Source organism: Haliotis asinina, chromosome 6 (genome assembly GCF_037392515.1).
Source record: "Haliotis asinina isolate JCU_RB_2024 chromosome 6, JCU_Hal_asi_v2, whole genome shotgun sequence".
NCBI classification, from domain to species: Eukaryota; Metazoa; Mollusca; class Gastropoda; order Lepetellida; family Haliotidae; genus Haliotis; species Haliotis asinina.
This window is the reverse complement of record NC_090285.1, coordinates 19246190-19272078: the sequence shown is the minus strand read 5'-3', so window position 1 is coordinate 19272078 and position 25889 is coordinate 19246190. Positions and strand designations below refer to the sequence as shown.

Genomic DNA, 25889 nt, shown 5'->3' with positions numbered 1-25889 from the left:
TAAGTGGACGCATACTTCAGTAAATCCTTAGAAATATGTCACAGTAAAAATATTTATGAGTGATATTTTCCTCACCTACTTATTTCACACACAATGACAGCATAAACAAACCGTCATGTCTTGCTCTGCATGTTAACAACACCAGAAATGTTAAAGTGAAGATACCATCAGAATTGAAGCTAATGGAGATCACTTGGATATGAAGTCATCAGTTTTACAAAGATTCACGTAAACACGTAACAAAAGTTATTTTTCGTTAATATGCAAGGCAGATATTGATGGAAAACAAAGACTGAAATCTGAAAATATATCCAAAATATGTCATCAAAAGTGGAGATGTGCAAAGTACAGCTTAAGTGTTGAAAGATTTAGACCAAGAATGAACTAAAAAAGTAATATTAATATATCAAAATATCTTGAAAAACATCAATACAGTACTTGCTGGACAGATAGTCTAGAGACTTTCACATTGACAAAAGGAGCATTTTAAAACTTTAAAAAATTGAATTTCTTACCAAAGATTATATATGGTCAAGAAGACAGTTCAAATTTCAATAAAACCGAAGTCTTTTCTAAACACTGCAATCATACAAAACAGAATGTTTTGTAAAGTACACAAGAAAGTTTTGATTACTTTCACAAAGGTCTAGAAGTCATTTTCAGGTGCTTTTTGGAGCTCAAGCGAATGTTTGCAGCATTAAATTAAATGTATGAGTGTGATAACGAAAGGCTGGTATAAAGCCCTGCTTTTGCAAGGAGCAAGTTAATGTGCTGGTGTTCAGACATCAAGTGACTGAATTTTTGTTTTACACAGCTTTTACTAATATTCCAGCAAGATCACAGCAGGCAGCAGTAGAAGTAGGCTGCACACATCATGTACCCATGTGAGGAATAGTATCTTGGTCTTCAGTGTGACAATTTGCCACTTAACAATTAGGCTACCCCACCACCACTGTTCAGACTGCTGGAATTTCAGTGGGTCCAGATTAAAAAAAACCAACTGTTTATTCCAACTCCCAACCCATGTTGCACAATATAGCAAGGTCCAAGTCCCTCCACAAAGAACAGCTCGCTTCCCAGTCACCACTGTCAGCATATGGCTGACATACTGCCAGACTGCATGCTGCTGCAGATTATTTTCAAATATCGACTGTGAGGTCCAGGAGAACACTCAATGAAAACTTTATACTTGGGATTGAACTTTTTTCCATGGCTGGACATGTGTGGAGTTAGGGGCGGTCTTGCCAGACTGTTGATACATGGATGAGGGGATGTCAGCATGGGGAGGCAAGTCGTAGGTGTCCACAGCAGACAGCTTTTTATTTACAGTTTCATTACAATGCACCAGGAGACTGTCATCGCTTGTTATGGAGTGAGCAAGCAGGGATTTACATACTTCAAGGGGCCTCAGGACTCTCTGGTATAATTTTGGGAATCTTAGGCACTGGTTCTGAGTGTCATCACTGCCAGTTACCTGATGTGCCCTGGATGGCCACATTTGGTACACAATATGCGACTTTAAAGAATTTTAAAGACATCAAAGCATTATCTGATCAAGCATAACCTTTGGAGGTTTCTTTTTTTTTATTTCAGACGAGTATGAGCAAAGGAGTTTAGTTTCATGCAGCTTTCAGCAATATTCCAACAATATCACAGCAGGAGATACATGATATGGGATTCGCACATTGTACCCATATGAGAATCGAACCCAGGTCTTCAGCATGGCAGGTAAACGCTTCAACCACAGGCTGCTCCAACGAGTATTGTCAAGTCTCCGATAGCAATTAAGCTATGGTAGAAATGAAAACTATTGATACATTGATATTATGCACAGCGCAAAATACCAGATTCATTCACTTTGATTTAGAGTTATCCTCCCCTGTTGTCTCTTAAACTTTATCTAGCTTTCAAATTTGTTGTCAGTTATTGTCAGTTTTTACTTCATATAAACTATACATTCTTTGGGGAAATGACTTCAATTGAAACTGAAGAAGAAAAGAACTACTGCAATAGTTGGTTGCAGACTATCGCTATCGAATAGTGGCTTCCTCTTCAACAGTCATCCCTAACATTACTCACAAGTTGCTTTTCAAATGACATACATATAGAGAATCAAACTCATCCTTTTGTCTGAAAAGCAAGTGCACTAACCACTAGGCTAGCTCCTGTAAACTCTGCCACACCACATCCTGAAACTATTTGAAGCCATGATTTAGAAGTCATGAACAATTCCGGATACACTTCTTTCAGTCAAGTTTTTCCTTTCATTTTTTTAATTCATTTTAAAGTTTTTTTGAGGTGTGAGCTTTCAAATAAACTGACATAAGAGGATAAACATTGGCTTAATATGTCTGAAAAGAACTTCAATTAGGACAACACACTCCTTTCAGTTGCAGATAAAATTTCAAGATTTGAGATAATGTTACAGTTGGCGGTATACGAAGGGGCCTTTATCTCTAAAGGGAATAAAAAAACTCAATTTACTACTATCTTTTGGGCATCAGTTTAACATGAGCAAAGGAAAGATTAATCATATTAATTGGTGCGATATGACAGTCTATGCCTGCACCAGTGTATTGAATGGCATAATAATCTGTAAAACTTCCTAGCTTCATCAACAAAGACAACCCAAATAAACACACACAAGGATATGCTGAAATAAAATAAACCCATATCATAAATCAAATCAAATGTTACAGAAAAGACCTATCAAGGTAAAGATTGCTAGAAACAAAACTGAGGGCAATAGGACCTTTAGCCCCAGGGGGCTATGACAAATTATCATCCTTACTGTGTTGCTAGTTGCCAGATCTCAACCTTCAGTTTATTGTTGACTTATTTGTATTTGGTGTCAGATGATTGTATCGGTTAAAGAATTACCACAGCTAGAGGTCGTAGGCAGAAAAACAAACATTAATTTCATGATCATACTAGCTGAATCAAGATGGTCAGCAGAGATAGTGGCCAAAGGGAGACAACTCCAATCTGACCCCCAACTGCAGACCATCTGCTATACCACTATCCTCATCGCAACACACCATTCCCTGACTCACACAAATGTACACACACAAAACAGGTAGAACATTGTAAGTCACGTTCCTGGTGGTTATTAGCTTTATAATTTGGTGACAACAGGTTGCAAGTATGCCCATATAAGCCATTTAAGGTTGTAATCAGTACAAATATATTCAAATGCAGAATTACGAATGAGGTTCATTACATAGCTATAACCTTGCAATGATTACCTCTGTGTTCAGATAGTTTTTGAATGTTAGAACACATTCCTGTTCACATTCAGTTCATGTTTATTCAGCAATAATTCCATCTAGCAAACTTCACTGCTTAAAACCATTTATTTCAAGCCTGGAAATAATGACCAAAAAGGGCAGCAGAATGCTCTAAATACATAATATTTTCAACGTAAAATTATCCTTTTCACAGAAAATGAACTAAACAGCAAAAGATAACACTGAAGCAAGCATGGTAAACAAGCTTGAAATCAACAAACTTGAAAATCTAACAGATTTCAAGTGACAACATAATCTGTAGTTTCTGTTTTTTCCAAAGCAGCTGGTACAAGATAGACAACAGGAAGTACCGCAAAAATATGATTGATGTTGTAACCTGATTTATTACATCTCAGTGATGACAAGCTAAATAAATATGAACCCCGAACAACATATCCAAAATCAGTCCCGTCATCACCAAAACTAGATCAAAGATTTAAGAATAATCATTGAGGTATCTCCCCTTGTGGACATGTGCGAGAAATGAAGCACCCTTGGCATGTTGTTTTAGTGTGGAGGCCTACATAACAGCACAAGACAGTTTATCAGAACACCAGCATCTGACACTTCTGATGATAACCATGGCTGAAGTTCCAAGTGCTTCCTTGTAAATTCCCATCTACTATTTACACACCAATTAGTTTTCATGGCATGGCCATGTGCTCTGTCTGTCACCATAGGATTTACATTCACACTGCTGACTTTCTTCAAGACTCTTTGAAGAGGTGAAGTTATTTCAAGGTGTTCCTCTTTACCACAAATGATATATGTGTTCTGAATTGTTATCTGATTCGACAATAAATAAAGCATTAATTTTGAAGTCTGTTGGTTTCAAATAAATCCTGACATTTTGCAACAGCAATGCCACACTTGAAGTTGTAACTAAGAATATAAGAGTTAAATTTTTTTGTGAAAAAAGATTGTGTTGCTTAAACAGCCAACTCTGCGATCATTAATGTAATAAATGAATGGCAAATGCTTACAAGATAAACAACAAAATAAAAAGCAAAATAAGCGTGTTGATTGGCACTATTTATCTATGACAAATCTCATTGTACAAGATTACAATAAAACAGATCAGTTCTTTAAAAAGGCTGTTTAGTATGTTTTGTTTATTTATGTTGAACAGACCAGCTGTCAAGTTAAAACAAAGTGGGACCATGGCATCTCATCAGTGGAGGAAATTAGCAGTGTAGTAAGGCAGTCTGGGGTCGGCAAATCACCCTGACTGGGAGCTAATGGCAACAACTGACGTGACTTGATATATCCCACACAAAGCACTGCGAGTGGGTAAGTGACTAGGTCAGTGGGTAAGTGAGTGGGTGAATATGGTGAGACAGTGAGTTTCATTTTACTCCCATTGTGGCAACATTCCAGCAACATGACAGCTGGGGACACCACAAATCGGCATCCCACATTGTACCCACATTTAGGAATCAAAGTCTGGTTTTCAGTGTAAAAAGCAAACACTTTAAGCACAGTTCTACCCCATTGCCTGAGTGAGTGAGTGAGTGAGTGAGTGAGTGCCCATTTCAGTGGATGAGTGGAACCAATACCCTCCTAGGAAACAATATAATTATTAAAGACGTTAAATTCTTCAGAGTACTTACCAACTGCCATATTTGGTATGAGGGTGCATGCTGAAGGGCCATCTGGCAGAGATGAGGGAGGTCACCTGCATCTCGATGGTACTGATACAGAGACAGGTATCTGTGCCACAAAACTTTACTATCCTTGTTCGACTCCAGACCACGTGCCAGTACATTCAAGGCCTGGTCCAAGTTGGCCTCTGACGAGCTGCAACAGTTAACAAAATTGTTCTATACTTATTATTTACCATTGCTTATATTTTGTCATTTATTATATGAACCTCACTCTGGGATAGTGATGGCAGTCTATAATAATTAAGTCTGGACCTGACAGACTAGCTACTGATATAAGCCACGATGAGATCTTTCAAGATATAGACAATGAAGCAGGGAGCTCATTCTGTATGAGATTCACAATGATGATTCTTACGGTCAAGTAAAGTAGTAGATGGTGCTACGCAATACTGTCAGTGGTGAGCAACATCCACACTCCTGGGGGAACATGAAATACAATAATAACACATTATTCTCAGTAAATTATCATTTCAGAACTCTCACAAGCCCTATATTGGGCAAGAGTGTGTGAGTGCATGAGTACTGCATTTTGTTGTTTAGCATACTTCCATCAATATCAAGGCTAGAGACGCCTGAGTGAGTGAGTTTGGTTTTATGCTTTTTTAAGCAATATTCCAACAACATCACTTCAGGGTACACCACAAATGGGACCAACACATTTTACCCATGTGGGGAATCAAACCCGGGTCTTCAGAGTGACGAGTGGGTGCTTTAACCACTAGGCTACCCCACAGCCTATGAGGACCAGGCATGATTCACATATTCTTGAACAAGGAAATAAAACCCCAGGTCTTCTGTGTGATAAGTGACCACTTTTACCACAAATGTACCTGTGAGCACCAAGAAATCATGGTTCTGTCCTTCATGCTTAGCTATTTTCTTTTATTTGATTTATGGTTTAATGGTCAACACCCTAAATCCAGGAAAGATAAGAAGAAAACATGAAACACCTGTCGGCTTATGGTTGACTGCCTCAATAACAACCACAAAAAATATAATCAACACTAATTGTCTCAGATCCATTAAGATAAGGATTGGCTAGCTCATCTATACAAGAAAAACATGTCCATGACTGATGATTAATACATACTAAAATATGAACAGGGATGATCTAATAATAATAAGACCAACTTGACAAATTGCAATTATCAGAGCAATAATTCCTTAAAATAAATAAAAATAGTATCTGACAGTTCATCTTTCCTGATGAGGATGCTAATGAACCACTAGATTGAGAGCAACAGTCAAGGAATGGCAAAACATTTGCATATCATTAATACATTTACATGTTATAACATTTTCATTAGGGAAAAAAGTAGAACCAAGATTTAATTTCAACAAGATATATTTCCAAGGAAAAAAGCTTTTAAATACTTTAGCTCAAATGACAAAAATAATTCTGCAGGTTTACAGGGAAACTGATTTACTGCATGTGTGGACCATGTCAATCTTTGACAAGAGTGATGTGTTTCGGCAGCTTTTTGTTTTAATTGACAGACAAGACATACAACTAAAATTATCTTAGAAATTAGATTCTTTCTAAAATAACTTGAGATGTCTTTCTAGCGTGTTTCGTGAGCATCAAGGGAGGCTAAATCGAGTGAACTAAAAACACACTTTTTCAACAACCTAGCTGTATCTGACAATTCTAAAGTAAACTTGAAATATTTACATTCAGCTTCTTTTAACGCAACACTACAGCGTTTCCTCTGAAAAATGTACACTGGATAGGAAAGAATATCAATAAGAAAAAAAATTATTGGGATTGTCTAAATAAAGAGAAAGATACACATATATAGTTTCTCTACAGCTGCAGACCATTAATTCCAAATCATTGCCAAATGAAATCTTTGTAAACAAGAGTTGTTCCCCTTGAAATGGCCTCCATGCCATTTTTCACTGTTAACTCAAGAGAATTTTTTTTAATTCAAGATGATCTCAGTCCACTGTTTTGACAACAGCAACAAAAACCCCACTGGAAAATGGTCTCTGTGAACAATAAACATTTCAAGAAGTAAAACAGAATTCCCAGACGACAAGGAATTCAACAACAACAATTTCTGGAGCCTTTAGATAATCTTCATGGAGTTTCTCAAGGAACAGGGTAAGGGTGAATCATCGCAAGTAATGTTTTCTGTACACGCCTTCCCACGTTAAGTGATGGGGCACAAGGTATCGGATGTATTACATACACACAGACAGCGATGACACCAGTTTCATCAGCAAATTTCATTGTTTTTGTTGCATTACACTCCACCTCTACATAAGAAAAGATATTGCTCTACTAGCCAAACTGGCTATAGCACAACCTTAAGATAAGAAGACAAATGGAGACCAAAAAGCTGATGACTTAGCTTTCACTCACAAGCAGAAAAAAATGGTTGCAGAAAGTGAAACAAGAAATCTTTTGAGAGCAGCAGAATGATACTGATAGTGATTTTAAAATGTTTCAGATATTCAGTTCTTCATGGCATGGTATTACTCCACAGATATTGTTAGCTCACAGCTCCACTTCAGCAGCCTCAAAAACCTTTAAGAAATTCAATGTTTTCATAAATGTTTATTGGTTTGAGGAATTACAGGGAGTCAGGGCTTCATGAACTGCTGTAAAAGTACTGGAATAGAATAAAGCCCCAAATGTCTACGATATAACCAATAAAAGCTTGAAGTGATTAACATGGAATTCATGTGGAATACCAACACACATGCCCTGTATAGTAAATGCCAACAAGGCCTCCATCTAATGAGGAAACTGCAATGTTTAATGTTTCCCAATCTGTTTATACCACTTTTATTCAGAGTATACACACTTTTTCTTCTCAGTGCTGGTTCAAATCTCTTTCAGTCAAAAATAAATCAAAACTTAACAAAACTGTAAATACTGCTTGCAAAATAGCCAGGGTCACCTCAGATAATCTTTCATTTTTCTATCAGTGGCAAGTACTTTCAACATTTGAAAAAAATCATTAATGATCCAACATTTTTTTTAAATCAAGAGTATATGCTTTTACCATTTGGCTGCCACTACACAGAACCAGGACTACACATGCTTGAACATTTCTGTACCTCAAAGTATTGCAATTATAAACAAATGTTCATTGTCCAGTTATATCTAAGTATTTGCTCGTCCCTGAAGACATGCACAATGGCAAAGCCTGTTTCTGATGTCCAATACTATGACACTGCTAAAAGCAACAAAACCTCCCTTCCTCCCTCTCAGTAATTATGTAATGACAATGTCTTTCAAACATTGGTTACCATTTTCAAATATCATAACCACGTTGCCAGGATGCACTCTGCAGACAAAACAGTGTTATCTTGTGCATACAACAATATCATAAAGACAGACATTCGCTTCCCATTAAAGATATGACACATACAACACAATAGCATTGAAGACATATCTTCTTGTGATCAGGAAAACATACCATCCAAAAATGTCCAACAATAATGCATTATACAATAGGCATTTATTTACGCTGTCATTGCATCTGATAAGTTCCCACATCAAGAAATCTTTTTCAGCTGCTTAGATAGTCAGTAAACCCAGAGAGACAGCATTCTGGTCTTGGATCAAACACAATATCTGCTGTGATCCTATTGGGTTAAAAATGCCATACAAATGATGGTCGATCCACACACAACACACGACTAGCTGTCACCGACCTTACACATCGTGGGTGTTTTATTTAGACACAAGTCTCTGACCTTGCCACATTTCAGTGTTTAGGTAAGGATATGAATGATAACAGATCAGTACAAAAACAGGAAGAACCCACAAGCTGGAGATTTTTTCCTGATGTAAAAATCTCAAAACTGGCAGATGAATCTTGGGTTGCATTTGTCAGCTTTTACAAAATGAAGCAGCTATGCCGCTTATGTGCGCATGATTAATACAATTAACTCGAAGACAGGAATAAGTCAATTGCTGCATTGTTTGCTGAGCCAAGAGAGATGGAGCAGACGTACAAAATTCTAGTTGTGTTTTTATGCACATGTTAAATGATAGGGCAATGATGCACAGCCACCAGGATCAGCAACCAGGGAGCAATGATGATGACAAAAATGTTTTGAAAGCAGGCTTTCTCCATCTGCATGAGTGAAATAGAGTAGACTGGATTATACAAAGCAGGTGTTGGTTGGAAAGAAGTATTTCAAAATGTTTTTCCACATCATGTCTTGATGCACAGAAACTCAAATCATTGGCCTAAATGTCTCTTTCCCAGATGTTAAAAAAAACACCTTACTTTCACAAATCAAGCAATTTCAGGAATTTGTAGGAATACATATTTTATGCTTGTTTCCCTCTAGAGAATGCTCAAAGTCGCACACGCACACGCACACGCACACGTACACGCATACACAAACACACACACACACACTGATATGTTGGTGTGTTTAAGGAGTTTAAAAAAATAAAATAAGCAAGTGGCATCAAAGTTGTTAGTTATAGTATGGTGAGCAATTGATTCTTTAAATTGTATATAGTTACAACCTGCAGCCATCACTGGTTTCATCGCTTCAAGATAAGTTTAGATGGCTTCAAGATCAGTTGTTATGGTGTCAAGGATCAGTTCTTATGGTTTCAAGATCAGTTGTTATGGTGTCAAGAATCAGTTCTTATGGTTTCACGATCAGTTGCTATGGTCTTAATAATCAATTGTGTGTGACAAAGGCTTTTTCGAATGGAAACATGAATATGAATCTGTAAGCTGAATCCATGTTAAGTTGGTTCACTGAAGACTGGAACAGTCAAGTTTTAAACCAAGCCCGGTGACAGTAGTTACAGATCTATAAAACTCACTTGTGCACAACATGGTTGCTAATTATTGCCATTACCTTGACATCAAATCTTGGATCATAATGTGTGACACTCCATTTTAACAGAATGTCATGTACAGGAAATCTAGCTTCTTTACAAAATTGTATTTGATGTTAGAGATGTTGTCAAGGTAACAAAGATCACGAAAAAAAGAAAATGAATAAAATCGCAGACACAGGGACAACCCTCTGACACGCTGTATTTAGAATTCAAGTTTTCTGATAGAAAGTTATAAACAATAGACATGCAACTTATTTAATCAGTGACTTTTCAAACAAAATTCCCATCAGACTGAAGAGCTGTCAACAAGTTGACCAGTCCCAGCCCATTTTCAATGGAACATTGCATTACATTTTAGATGCACACAGAAACAATTTTCATATTTGTGATGGCCAGTATTTCATAAGTGTTGTAACACAAAGCTGCTCCAAGACACTAACTACCAAGTCACTGAATCGGACAATGTGGAGTGCTGCTTACACTATCAATCACTGGACTGTCTGGTCCAGATTCAATCATATACAGGGTGTCATCATATTTTGGTATATTGCTGAATGCACCTTTTTTAACAACAATCAAAATATGAACACCAAGCTGAATACATTTGTTCTTTATGAGGATCTTTAACTGATGCATGAAGCCACAGCCTGCATTAAAAGATAGTGGTGTCAGCAAGTACCTTAACATGGACTTATGACTGTCTTATGCTAACATTGTTTTGTACAATGGCACGCTGACCTGCGATTTTCACTACATCCCTCAAACAGCGATGCTCCTTGCAAAGAGATATCTCTACACTGACATCAGCCTTACAACCATCTCCTCTAGAAACAAAGTGAGTGAGTTTACTTTTCCGCTGCACTCAGCAATATTCCAGTTATGTGGTGGTGGTCTGTAAATAATTGAGTCTGGACCAGACAATCCAGTGATCAACAACATGAGCATCTGACCACCCAATCCCGTTAGTTGCCTCTTACAACGAGTACAGTCGCCTTTTATGGCAAGCATGGGTTGCTGAGGGCCTATCCTACCCCGCGACCTTCACAGGTCTCTAGAAACAAAGGAAAGGTTCCCCACAGATTTATGTATAGAGTAGTGAGTGAGTGAGTTTAGCTTTACGCCACACTCAGCAACATTCAAGCCATATGGTGGTGGCCTATATATAATCGAGTCTGGACCAGACAATCCAGTGATCCAAAGCATGAATATCAATCTTCGCAACTGGGAGTTGACGTATCAACCAAGTCAGCAAGTCTGACTACCCCATCCCGTTAGTTGCCTCTTACAACAGGCATAGTCACCTTTTATGGCAAGCATGGGTTGCTGAAGGCCTATTCTACCCCGGACCTTCACAGTTCTATGTTGAGAGTAGAACTCATTTCCGTTCTATTAGTTTTAATACCCCTTTCCATTAGAAGATTTACAAAAAGAATGGCAATTTATTTTGGCAAAACAAACAAACAGCAGCATGGTGCCAACAGACCTACGAGTGTACATCTCAATCCTACAACCACTGATTTCTAACATGCCAGACAAGTGGTGCAACTTTCCACACCTTAGGTGATTGTGCATACAATGGATTCCATGTATATATACACATATTTGTTTGAAAATATTGGCTCTACTACTCAGTTTACTGTGACAGAGATAAATAATCACACTACTGGTTTTTATGGCTGTGAAGCAGCCACTTCACGTTTATTACTCAAATTCTGGGAATGAAATCCTATATCCTTACTGAATACAAATGGTGGTGCCAAATACAACTGGATCACTGTGATCCATGATACCAGTTTGAATATCTAATCAAATATTGTATTCCTTAAACCAACTTATGTATTTAACACTAAACTTAACTTGCAATCTAAACAAACAAAACTTTTCTTAAGCTTCTTTATATTTTGTTCAGTATTCATGAAATGCTGTGTTAGCTAACATTACCAAATGAGCAACAACCCAAAAAAGAGGACAGAGTCATCAATATCCCATGCAATGGCAAAATACTCTTCATGAATATGTCTACTAGTTATGATGATGTCAAATGTTTTGGCGAAGTGGAAGGATAGCATTGAAAATATTTTATTCAGAATTCCAAAACTACCAAAAGGCACCAGTACACCACCAGATCCATCCATGTGCCAAGTTTGGTTTAGAAAAGGTGAACACTTTTAAAGTTCTCCTAAGCAAAACAGCACACCCACCAAACCCACTGAACTTGTTGCTATGGAAACAAAAAAATTTCTGTGCCAAGTTTGAGGAAGAACTACTAAAAGGTTCTACAGTTCTCCTCCAACGCAAAAGTGTACTACCACCAAACTCAAAGTCAAACTTGTTTCCATGGAAACATAGAAATATATTTTATTAAAAAATTCAACACTACCAAAAGGCACCAGTACACAAGATCTATCTATGTGCCAAACTTGGTTTAGAAATACAGAACAGTTTTGAAGTTCTGGTCCGGAAAAGAACACACTCACTAAATTCAAAGTCAATCATGTTGCCATGGATACACCAAAAATATTTCATAAAGAAATCCAAAACTACCAAAAGGCACCAGTGCACCACCAGATTTATGTATGTGCTAAGTTTGGTGTCGAAATAGTGAATGATTTTGAAGTACTGCTCCGGAAAAGACGGAAGAAAAAGATGGAAGCATGGACACTTTAATATCCCTTTGTGGATCTGAGGAATAGTTAGGCATTTTAGGATTTTTTTTTGTTTAATGGTGCACTCTGAAATATTCCAGCTATATGGCAGCAGTCTAAATATATGAGTCTAGACCAGGCAACCAAGTGATCAATAGTATGAGCACTGATCTACACAGCTGGCATATTTGATAAGTCAATCTGCAAGCCTGATATCCCGATCCCATTAGTCACCTCTTACAAGCATGGGTAGCTGAAGACCAATTCTAACCTGGATCTTTATCGGTTTGTGGACATGTCAACCCAGCCAGCGACCCTGACCTGATCCTGTTAGTCTCATGACAAGCATGGGTTACTGAAGATCAATTCTAACCAAGACTTTCAAATCTTTGGTGGAGGCAGAGGTATGGGACAGTTTGCTTTCATTTTCCTTCTGTTTTTTAAAAGGTTTTGTTTGGTTTTTGTCTATTTTCTTCAAGATGGTATTGGTGGAGTATGTTGGATTATATGTGGCCTAAAACGTAATAGCTGGATAGGCATGACCAATAACTTATACTGCCATCCAATCGCGGGAATACTATTGCTTAGTGCAACATTAAACAAACAAAACCATGTTGAATGTGGCCAATAGCAACAAAAGGGCACCAAAAAGACACTATTTTTACATGTGACATTCAAGAACACCATCTGTATATGTGACAATCAAGAACACCATCTGTACACGTGACATTGAAGAACATAATTTGTACACATGACATTCAAGAACACCATATGCACATGTAACAAACAAGATACTCACTTGTCTGATGCCATCTTCCTCTGAGCCAGTTTCAACCACAACATAACATCCTGAGGGTTCTCCAAAACAGCTGTTTCCATTGTTTGGATTTCAGTGTTATTGCCACCATAGTAACGTACGTCCTCATCACACAAAATGTTGTCTCGGTCAGGGGGACTTGGGTTGTTCAGAAATTCTGAAAATTTAAACAGTATATTCGTAAATTGAAAGAAGGATTTGATAACAGTGAGATATCTGTTACTCCAAAAACATCAATACATTGAAGGAACACACACACCTAATGACCTTGACCCTTTGCCTTTGAACTCTGACACTGTATCATGTCCCTCTGGACGGTCTTGTACAGGTTTCCATATCCGGGGATCATAAAACATGGTATGTGGACGGTCTGTAAGAGAAACAAAAGCTACAAGGCTTACTAGGCTACATATGAAACGCAGGTAAAAGACCCATAAAAAATGACTAATTGGCAAATGAGAGTTAAAATTGTTGGGAACACCTACTTTTGCTGGCTTCTTCTGTGACTTTGGATGCAAGCAGGAGACACAACTGATCGGACGTCATCTGACCCTCATGTTGACGGACTAGATTATCTATGTAAGTACCTGAAGAAACAGAACAAGAAGCATAAAAGTCTCAGGCTCCCTCCATTCAGGATGAAATGTGGTGGGGATTATGTAATGTGGAGAATGGAGTGTGTGTTGGCATAGCATGGTGCATCTTTTCTCAGGACAGACAAGGATCAAACTACCAAACATATGTTCTTGGGGGAAAACATTCTATACACTCTAAAACACATGTACTAATATGTCATGACTTCAGAGTTACTGACAGAAATGTTATGGCTCTCAACCATAATGAGATTCAAGCATGTGAACTTACCTATAGACTTGCCACAGTCTTGTGAACTGGTGTCCTTCACCCCTGCCACTTTGGGACAATAAGACACCAAGTCCATGAGCACCTCTCGTTCTGACAACCTGAAGTCTCGCTCATGTTGACTGATCAAAGAAACAGACAATGATAATACACAGATCATTTCACCATGTTTATAGCAACAAGTATGATTTCCTGTAACATACCAAGGACCACCTTGGATGTGAAACTTCACATACTGACACTGACAGCTTATACTCTTCACTGATGCCATTTATCAGGTAAAATACTGTGCAAAACATCCAATAACTAGTATAGATAACACCTAACACCTAACAACCATTCCTGCACTTAGGAAGAAAAGACAGGCTGTTTTGTCATAGTGCTAAGTTAAAGATTCAAAGATTCCAGGACCCACTTCATGTAAACACTGTTGTGTGCATGATATTTAGTATAATTAGATGATATCTAATCAGGAAATTCTATTTTCACTGGTAAACTTAGTATTGTGTTCGTTGGGGTGATTTTGAAATAAACTGGCAAGAAATATTCATCCCTGTTTAATAATTATCCTTAATGGAAACAAATACAGCATGCTTGAAATGATACTAACAAATACCAATCCAGTTCATCTAATAACCATGTCCCCATGGTATTCATGACATCCAGTACGCATGCTGTATTCATGATGTCCAGTATGCATGCTGTATTCATGACATCTGGTGTGCATTGTGATTAATGGCATCCAGTATGCATGCTGTATTCATGACATCAGTATGCATGCTGTATTCATGACATCAGTATGCATGCTGTATTCATGATGTCCAGTATTCATGACGTCCGGTAAGCATGCTGTATTCATGACATCAGTATGTATGCTGTATTCATGATGTCCGGTATTCATGCTGTATTCATGCCATCAGTGCGCATGCTGTATTCATTATGTCTACTATGCATGCTGTATTCATGACACCCACTATGCATGCTGTATTCATGATGTCCAGTATGCATGCTGTATTCATGTCCAGTATGCATGCTGTATTCATGACATACAGTATGCATGCTGTATTCATGATGTCCAGTATGCATGTTGTATTCATGACATCCAGTATGCATGCTGTATTCATGACATCCAGTATGCAAGCTGTATTCATGAGATTATGTATGCATGCTGTATTCATGACATCCAATAAGCATGCTGCATTCATGACATCTGGTGTGCATTGTGTATTAATGGCATCCAGTATGCATGCTGTATTCATGACACCCAGTATGCATGCTGTATTCATGACACCCAGTATGCATGCTGTATTCATGACACCCAGTATGCATGCTGTATTCATGACATCCAGTATTCATGACATCCAGTATGTAAGCTGTATTCATGACATCGAATATGCAAGCTGTATTCATGACATACAGTCTGTATGCTGTATTTATGGCATACAGCATTAACGACATCCAGTATGCATGCTGTATTCATGACATCCCGTATGTAAGCTGTATTCATGACATCCAGTATGCAAGCTGTTTTCATGACATACAGTCTGTATGCTGTATTTATGACATCCAGCATTAAAGGGGCACTGATGCGGAGCAATATCTGTGGACTGGTGTAAACTTTTGTTATTGTTTTTCTCCTGTGAGTACCCGGATGATATCCCAGGATTCGCGACTGGTTCGTGACTTCTGCTGCGCAGTCCGTAAGCGCAATTGATAGTTTAATTATAGACAGATCAACTTAGGTGAAGTCATTTTTACTTCATTACAAATGTATTATGAAAACAAATGAAACACTTTGAAGGTTAATCATCTGGCAATGGTAGAAATGGTAAAAAAACCCTATTAGGATGGAAAAATAACGAAGCCAATGTTCGTCTCTGTATTTTGTCTCATAACCCTAATTAGTTTATTATCATATTTGTATGATTTTGAAAATTAACGGTCTGCTAATACTCATAGTAAATTTCTAACATGACAGCAACATTTATACATTGTATAGATTGCCAATGTGGATCCTATTTCACACACATACGCGATCTAGTGTGTGTTTTCTGTCATATAGATTCTGCTGAATGCTACAACAAATAAATTCAAACAAAATGCAACAAATGAATGTAAAACAGACTAACTTCATAGCAACAATGTCAGGTTACTACCTTGTTCAGGAATGTATCCATCAATATCCACATAAAAGAACGATATTCCATTCATCTGCAGCTGGTAAATAACCCTGCTTTGTGTCGTGTCTTACAACAGTCTAATTTGCGAAAAAGTAACACATCGTTTCACGTCTTTCACATTGGTGAAAACCTGATAAACCTCTCATTGGTCACCCAAGATAGCACACCTGGCAACTAATTGTATGATGTCCGCCATTCTAAGTAATTTAGTTAACCAATAATGAGCAATCAATCAATCAACGCAAGGGTGGTTAATTCTTTGAAGGGAGGATGTTGTTTTTACACTCGCACTTTACGACAGGATGTAGTCAGTACAGATTAGTACATCTACACGCACTGTCTTTTGACAAATCCGCTGTAGAAGATAAAAGTAATTAATCAATCAGTGTGTTATCGGTTAATCCTTTGATCGATGTTTGTTTTTGTAACTCAGCTGATAAACCCTTTTGCATCACTTACATGCACATATTACATAACATACTTACATGCACATATTACATAACATACAATACATTTGCCACTACAGACCTTAATTTATAATGTTGAGTATTTACTCCAGACAGGAGAAATGCCAAATGGGAACCTTTGTTGAGTAACCTGGGTGGTGTGACTACTAATTATACCTGTTAAAAATTCATTAACTGACCATCCAGAGAATGATGACAAATAACACGTGTAGGTTTACGCCACCAAACGCGAGTTACAGCAAGGATGAAGATGTGATTTCTGTGTGGCATGCAGCCTGAAAACACTTAGGGCCAAAACTCTTTTTAGGATACCAACGGAACTTCGTTATATAAGAAATACATATAGGCATTTGATGTGTACTTTGGTAAATAGGTGTACTAAGTTGGAGGTTTTTTACGTAAGAAGATTTTCAGATTTCTCTAAAAAAGGCAAAGTCATCGTTTTTAGTTTACGAATTCAAATAAATCAACCGTGTGTTTTTATTATCATAAATAATAAACCAGGGTAGCTGCCAAAGCTACCCAAATTTACATGTGATATTTGCCATCACAGCTGAACTAACACTCAAATCTGTCTCAATATAAAGCTTTGCAATCTTTCGGACTGAAATGGCTTGCTACGTGCCTGTAGGCATCACATGTTCACATGACATGATTAAATAGGATCAAATTGGATCAGTCACTGTATATACCATCCAAGCATCCGAAAAAAATACACTGCTGGGATATTTTGGTACGATCAGACAAGGAATACCGTGGATATTTTTAAATAATGGCATATGATGGGCATCCGGCCTACTGATTGTTAAGGCGAAGAAATTCTGCTAATATGGACAGGAGCCCAGTCCCTTTGTCCGTCACAGTTGAGGGAGCGGGCGCTGACCAATTTGCAGTTTGATTTCGTAATTAGACCGTTGACGAGAAACATTTTTCACTCCGCATCAGTGCCCCTTTAACGACATCCAGTATGCATGCTGTTTTCATGACATACAGTCCGTATGCTGTATTTATGACATCCAGCATTAACGACATCCAGTATGCATGCTGTATTCATGAGATTCTGTATGCATGCTGTATTCATGAGATTCTGTATGCATGCTGTATTCATGACATCCAATAAGCATGCTGTATTCATGACATCCGGTGTGCATTGTGTATTAATGGCATCCAGTATGCAAGCTGTATTCATGACACCCAGTATGCATGCTGTATTCATGACATCCGGTATGCAAGCTGTATTCATGACATACAGTCTGTATGCTGTATTCATGACATCCAGCATTAATGACATCCAGCATGCATGCTGTATTCATGAAATACAGTATGCATGACATCCATTATGCATGATGTACTCATGACATCCAGTATGCATAGTGTATTTATGACATCCAATAACTTCAATTGCCACACAATTCAGGCAAAGAAACCAGTATGGTCAGACACACAATACTTACCCAGTACATTTTTCATCATTGCACCGGCCATGGAGGTCGTAAGTACATAAGATTTTCTTTGGGTTGATTTTGTTGGAATAGGTGATGGATGATATGGTTTTGTTGGATTTGGTTCTGTAGTAAGGACTGAATCTGGTGACAAAACAACAATCAATCAAGCTGTAAGGAGTATATGGTTTTGTCAGATTTTTCAGAAAATGAAAACCGCTTTAGGTGTTGCTATGTGACTTTACTTCATTAAATACATCATATTCACAGTCATACCAAGTATCAAGCTTCTTTGTTAATCACATTCTGTCTGTTATAGAACACAACTGCCTGGAATGGGTGAGTGAATGAGTTTAGTTTCACATTACTTTAAGCAATATTTAAGCAACATCCCGGCAAATGACATCACAAATGGGCTTCATGCATTGTACACATGGGGAATCGAACCTGGGTCTCTGGCGTGACAAGTGAACACTTTAACCACTAGGCTACCCTCCAGCCCCTACCGAATTATAACTGATAAGTATCAGTCTTGGGAACCAAATTCTTCCACTGGAGTCAAGAAACCAGAAATCTATCAGCAGGAACCCATCATTACAGTGACAGCCTCTCACCTGTATGCTTTGAAAGACAGGAGGGGACTCTTGTAGGTGAGATCAATCTGTCTATTCTTGTTGTCACCATTTGTTTTAGCATTTGCCTTCTTAGAAATCTTCAGCTTTGGTATCTACAATGAACCATTTCAAAATGGCCATTTAAAATAGCCAAAACACAAATGCACCAAACAATGCCAAAAACAGAGCACTGGAAACCAGTCAAGATAAATGTATGCATCAGATTCTTACTTAATAAATTACCTGCCTACAACATGAAAACATGAAAACATGAAAACATGAAAACATGAAAACATAAGCAGTATAAACCTAGAAATAGATAAGGGGTCTTCTCTTTCCTCATAGCTGTATTTCATTCACAGAACAAAAGCTATCATCTAATTTCTAAAGCAAACATTAATCACATTTTTAAAACAAAAACTGTCCCGAGACAACCACCTTACTGTCAACTTCATGTCATTTTTGTTTCTCTAATTTAAGAATTTTATGTTGGTTGATATTTTAAGCAATTCGAAACATACAATCTTTTCACAACTGTCACTTTCATTAACACAATACTGATATAGCAGTCTTTGACCTACCTCCTTCATTTGGGCCATCAGTGATGTGTATGCTCCAACACGTCGGCACCAACTGGTTGTTGTGGATTTCTGGATTTTCAGGATCCTCTCCATCTTCTCATTCTGACAATCACACAGGATATTTAGTTTATAACATACACTGAATCAGTGAATTCTTGTTCCAAAGGATTTTTCATATGTTACTTACTAAATGCCACACTCATCAATATTCCTGGTATATGGCGGTAGTCTGTATATAATGATGCCTGGAGCAGACAATCAAGTGATCGCATGTTTCTTCAGGGACAATCAGACTGCTAGGTTACCTTTAATCATTCCTGAGACACGTGAAACATCAGCATTATCAGCTCAGTGTTACAAGAAACAGTATCCATATAAACCATCCAATTTACAGTGAGTGAGTGAGTTTAGTTTTCCGCCACTTTCTGCAGTATTCAAGCAATATCATGGTGGGGGACACCAAAAATGGGCTCCACATATTGCACCCATGTGCGAACTCGAACCCATGTCTGCGGCATGACAATCAAACTCTTTTGCCACTAGGCTACTGACCCCCATCACAGTTGCTCTCCTGACACTCCCCTACCATACGTGATCAATCCTGCAGAATTTGCACTCCACCATATGCACAAGAGAGCATTGTCAAAATAAACATTTTACCTCAAAGTGGGATGAACCCAAAGTGAGTGAGTGAGTGCATGTTTTACTCCACTTTTAGTTCACAGTTAGTTTTACTCCACTTTTTGGCACATTTCTGCAATATCTCAGCAAGGGACACCCCAAAATGGGCTTCACACATTGTACCCATGAGGGGAATCAAACCCAGGTCTTCAGCGTGATGAGCAAACACTTCAACAACAAGGCTACCCCACTACATCAAACCCAAATTATAGGCCTTCAACATTTAACATCCTACTGAAAACCGCAACTACTGGTGCTGAGTGCAGAATCATAATCTGGTCTATGGGATTCCAACAATAACCCTATTAAGTACAATCTTCACAGTACACAGAGCAGTACCAACCTGAAGCTTTCGGAGGTTGGCTAATTGTTGTCCCGTTGGCATAACAAACGCTGGCCTTTGTGGGTCATCCTTATCACCATTAAGTGTTCTAGCATCTTTCTCACTGGAAGATAAAGGTATGTTTGGTTTATTGCTTGGGTTCAATTCAACCAGTGAACGTCTCCTGGGTTTGCTGTCAACAATATCAGGTATGTCTTCAGTATCCAGGCGTATTTTTTCCAGATCTTCTGTCAAATGTTCAGTTTTTTTCTTCTTTAAAACAGGAGACTTGATCTTTGTTTCCTGGTCCTTGGCTACAGATATACCCTGAGCTTCCTTCAGGCGACGGATCTTTTCGGCATACTCCTTTTCTAGCTTCTTCAACCTCTCTTTCTCTTTGGCAATAAACTCTGCTGGTTTCTTCTGAGGTAGTTTTGTTGGTGGTGCATTTTCTTTTGTTGCTGTAGTCATCTTTTTCTTTTTGACAGACATCTACAAATACAACCAGTTATTAAATCTACACATCTTATACACCTCTGACCAGAATCATCAAGACAGGACATGACTCTGCCCTCTGAAAAAATTCAAACTTGTTATAGCCCTTCTTCAAAAAGGAAAGGTAGAACACACAGCCTTTCTTTGTTTCACACAAAGTTAATGCTAAGACTGATATATTCTCTATCTAAACCATAAATATGTCAGTGTACTGATGGGTCTAAACTACTTGACCTTAGCACTAGACAGCAGTGTCTATCGAAAAACTCACCTCATTGAAAACAGTTACAGATAGGTTATCTCCCTTTTTCTTGTCGCCTGTTTCCATGGTGACCACTCTTGGTTTATAGCTGGGTCCATAAAATGCCTTTCCAAGGTTAATTGCATTCTGTTCAGCTTCTTTGAACTTCTGTTTTTTATCCAACAGTCGATCCTTTACACTTTTAGCCTATTCAAGAAGAAACATACACATTTTCCATGAGCAAAGACATGGAATGGGAAAACAGGATCAAGATGTTTCAAAAGAAATGTTTTGCTGCATGCTGTCAAATCCAATTTGGTAGTTTCTATATTAGCAATGTGGCACCTAGAGATTCTTGATAAAAGTTACATTTTGCAACGTAATGAATAAAATGTATTTTCTGCATTTAACAGTTTTAAAACATTACATGGAACAGAAATATAGGTTTCAAACATGGCACCTACATGAGAACCTAACTTTGTCTTCAAAACAGGTCTGTGCTGTTAAATTTTATGTCTACTTTCTGCTTGATTTGTGAGTTCTGAACAAACATTTCTTTGACTGAAAAGATTGCTGTTTGGTTTGTTGTTTAACATAGCACTCAGCAAAATTCCAGCTATATGGTAGAGGTCTGTAATTAACCAAGTCTGGACCAGACAATTCAGTGATTAACAGCATAAGCATCAATCTGTGCCACTGGGATATGACGACACGTGTCAGCTTTAGTGAGCCTGACCACCTGATCCCATTAGCTTTCTCTTACAAGCATGGTTTACTGAAGACAAATTTAAACCTGGATCTCCACGGGTATTGTCTGAAAAAGGCTTTCAGAGATTCAGGTTTCTGTACAGGGGCTGTTGTTGCAGTCTGAACTGCTTTAACTATGAGGCTATGACACTGCAGCTCTTGTCTAACAAGTGTTGCTCTTACAAATGACTGGGCACTGACCACGTAATACACATCATATTTAGTGTTTTTCAAACATGCACCAACCTGAGACTTTGTCTTCTCCAGCTGTTGTTTATTTGCCACAACAACTTTCTCCGCAGCTGTCAGCTGCTCTTTCAGCTGTTCAACTTTGACCTCAGCTAGTCGTGCACTCTGCAGATACTTGGAAGCCCTTGTGATCAGCATCTTGAGGTTGGTCTGATCCTTTACTATGGCTTGTCTGCAAAAGAACAGAGGCACTTGGAAAACTCTCTCAAACTTGCAGTGAATTTGTTTACTGACTGTTCATAAAAGCATGGACAAAAAACAAAATCATCAACTTCATGAACTACTTTGAAGTTGAGTAGAGGAATGATAACGGCTCTTTTTATGAATATACAACTCCTTAATTCTGCACATGTGATGTTTCGACACAGATTCTCTCTAATGTCATTGTCACCACTTGCCTGACAACACTGGGATCTATCATCGTATCCCAACAGCATAGAACAATTCTCATGACACTGATCACTGGATTGTCTGTTCCAGTCTTGATTATTTACAAACCACTGGCATATAGCTGGGATATTTTCATCAGTTTAGAATCTATATCAAAACATCGCCTATACAGAATAAAGAAGTTGTACAGCCATGAAAATAGTCCTCATTCTTCTGTAACTACATGGACATGACTCTCAATAGTGACATCAGGACAAGGCAATATCAAATAGATCCATCGTCAGAAATGAAAAAGCACAACATGCTTAATTCACTCAATGCAAATGTGACTTATCCCATTATTCAACTCCGGACTTGAGCATCAAGCACTTTATGTTTAACCCAGTTTGAAAAAGACAAAACCCAAGCTACAATTAAATAATCCCCTTTGTTTAATGTTGTTTGATCACCCAAGCTGAAACATGTACAATGAAAAGTGATCACTGGTAAGCTGAGCGTCAGAGTTTGGGTGAATAGGTATTTTTAGGAAAGAAATATATTTGAGAATAACTTAATATAGATCATATATATACTCAGTAAAGTCTTCAGTTTGTGACCTAAACCTAATTCTTTGACATTATAAGAGTGACACATCAGTCTTAGCTCTATTTCTGCAAGCAAACATCAACAGACGAGTCAAATAGTTTTCAAGATATTATGTCCCATATCAAAGATGAATTGAACAATTTATCAAATTGTCAGGGGGAACTGGAAGATAGATTCAAGCCCTCATGCAAGGGAACAGATGTCGGCGAATCTAATAAACAATACTTGGAACTTATTTTTTCTCTTGAATCATGATAGGAGGCCAGGTAACTCGTTACTCATGAGCCTGTTCTTACACAATTCATGATATATTAACAATGATATTCATGGACCAATATTTTCCCCACTCTACCAGGCTATACAGCTGTACATCTACAATGTCTCTCTAATGGAACACAGATCTTCAGTGTGCCAACTTACCACTGTCCTACCCTTTCTAAGATAGCAAAATGGTTACTCTGAAGCCTCTCATCTTCACTGCCCCTATGCAATGAACTATATATCACCTACATCACTCTGGGTGAAATAGCAGCCTCGGACCAAGTAAATTCCAGGAGTATTTCCAAAGATCAAACAAGAAAATAAGTTTGATATTCTCCAGAGATAGTTTGTTATAAACTACATTACTTAATGTACAACATTATGTATAAATGTGAACAATCACATGTATCACAGAGCAGCATTAATATAAGCCAGTTAAGCTTGTTTGCCAATACCTTTCTTAACGAATGGAATAAAATATGTACCTCTGACGGGTGAGACTGGCCTCACACTGCTGAATCTCCTGGATCTTCATCACCTGCTGCATCTTTGTTTCCTGGGGCTTGTCTCTGTTAGCCTTGCCATCATTCTCCTGGAAACAGCCATGAGGTCGTTCAGAATCGGAAACACTGGACAAATTGTATACTTACTAGTTCCTTCACCGTGTAAACCATGAATGAGATGGTGAATCTAGTCAGCATCGGTACAGCCATGTCACAAGGGTGAGCAAACAACCAAAGTTAGATATCTTTTAGTGGCATAAAGAACTTGTTATATATGACCAAGATATTTTACAGATTAATCTTCATTAATCTTTTCCACACAATGTTTAAGTTTAACTCATAAAATATCTTAATCAAAATCAAAGCCTAATCAACTGGTGGCTTACAAGCACAAGCACAAGAAACAAACCAGGCTTTCAGGTCATGCCAACACACCATCAGATATGTCAACTCGTGTAAGTATCAACTCATGATCTCAGTTAGAATTGATGTTTAGTAACCTATGCTTGTTGTAAGGCAACTGACGAGATCTTGGGGTCAGCCTTGCTGACTGTCATCGTATCCCAACTGCCTCGATTGATGCTCATGCTCTTGATCACTGGATTGTCAGGACCAGACTCAATTATTTACAGGCCACTGCCATATAACTGAAACATTGCTGAGTGCAGTGTAAAACTTTACTGACTCACTCTCTTCAGGTACAGCAACAGAGACTGTTGCCATGATAAATACTTCAACAGCTTAGAGGCTCACTGGATTGAGAGACTGGGTCAATCCAAACAACGGTGTCCTGATCCAAATACTGTTGACATTGAACAGCCATTACAAACTGTTCAACGTGCATCACATAAAACTTTGTTAACCTTACATTCTTATCCTCTGCTCAATGAACACTGAAGTCTCACCTCCACTGACTTGCGAGCAGCCTTGAGGAAACTGTCCAGATCTCCCAGAAAGGACATGGGGTTTATTCGGACAGGTGATGGAGTTTCGTCTTCATCTGATGAGTTTTCTAGAGGAATCACCACTGGCTTATGTACAGGAAGCTGGAGGAGGAAAAAATATAATTGAAGCCACAGTCAGGTTTGATGTTACTTTCAGACAAAATGTCAGATTTGAAACCAAATACAGTGGAAGCTGTCTAAATCAGCACTCATTGGGGCTGAAGAAACAATCCGGTTAAGTCAAGGTGTCTGATTGTAGAACTGATGATAAATGTACAAGTCATGAATGGAACCCAGATTTTATGCCAGCGTCGACAACTTGCCGAATTGGAAAGATGCTGGTTTTGACAGTTCCACTGTATGATGAATGCAAGCAAACTATCAATGAATCCTGACATAAATAAGGAACACTTCTGCACCTAACAGTCAGATATATAACATGTACAAGAGACTATCTCTTGTGTAGGTGAGATGGGTGAGCTCCACAGTACTAAGTGAACCAACTATCAGGTGTGAACACAGCAAGGGTGATTAACACATCCCATAAAATACCCAAGCACGGGACTGAATAAATACTGGAGGATTTCAATGAACAGTTTTACCCAACTTCTTGTATGATAATGACTGGGAACAGATCAACAGTACCATGATGCGACACAGATAACGTCTAGGCTACCACTATACACTAGGAATTTGGACCTTACAGGAGTGAAAATGGATGGTGCTTGTTTCTTCGCTGGTTTGTTGGTCTTGTGTGTGGTGAGGACTTGAAGAGATGGAGACTGGCTGCGAGAAGTGGACGGCGATGCTTCATTACTGGCTGGTTTCACAGGAGGAGTTGGTACCTGAAACAATCAGAAATTATCCACATTGTATGATCATAGGATCAGGTATGTTTTGATAAGCACTGTAATCAGTTCCAAATATGCATGATTACGTTAATTACTCTTTCAGAGTCAGACATGAAAGTGGGTGGGTGGGTAAGTGGGTGGGTGGGTGAGTGAGTGAGTGAGTGAGTGAGTGAGTGAGTTTAGTTTTACGCCGCACTCAGCAACATTCCAGCTATATGGTGGCAGTCTGTAAATAATCGA

The 25889-nt window shown here is 38.3% G+C and overlaps 1 protein-coding gene across 1 annotated transcript in view; it reads right to left on the bottom strand.

Moving 5' to 3' along the window:
- Positions 1-25889, bottom strand: part of LOC137286117 (zinc finger C3H1 domain-containing protein-like) — a 104352-nt gene that overhangs the window by 70821 nt on the left and 7642 nt on the right. The window contains exons 8-21 of the mRNA XM_067817777.1: positions 25503-25643; positions 24760-24900; positions 23837-23943; positions 22113-22287; positions 21150-21326; positions 20405-20875; positions 19381-19482; positions 18800-18912; positions 18198-18329; positions 14100-14218; positions 13721-13822; positions 13495-13605; positions 13218-13392; positions 4898-5084 (exon numbers count right to left, since the gene is read on the bottom strand). Of these exons, the coding sequence (XP_067673878.1) occupies positions 4898-5084; positions 13218-13392; positions 13495-13605; positions 13721-13822; positions 14100-14218; positions 18198-18329; positions 18800-18912; positions 19381-19482; positions 20405-20875; positions 21150-21326; positions 22113-22287; positions 23837-23943; positions 24760-24900; positions 25503-25643 (2253 nt within the window). The remainder of the gene's footprint in view (positions 1-4897; positions 5085-13217; positions 13393-13494; positions 13606-13720; positions 13823-14099; positions 14219-18197; positions 18330-18799; positions 18913-19380; positions 19483-20404; positions 20876-21149; positions 21327-22112; positions 22288-23836; positions 23944-24759; positions 24901-25502; positions 25644-25889) is intronic.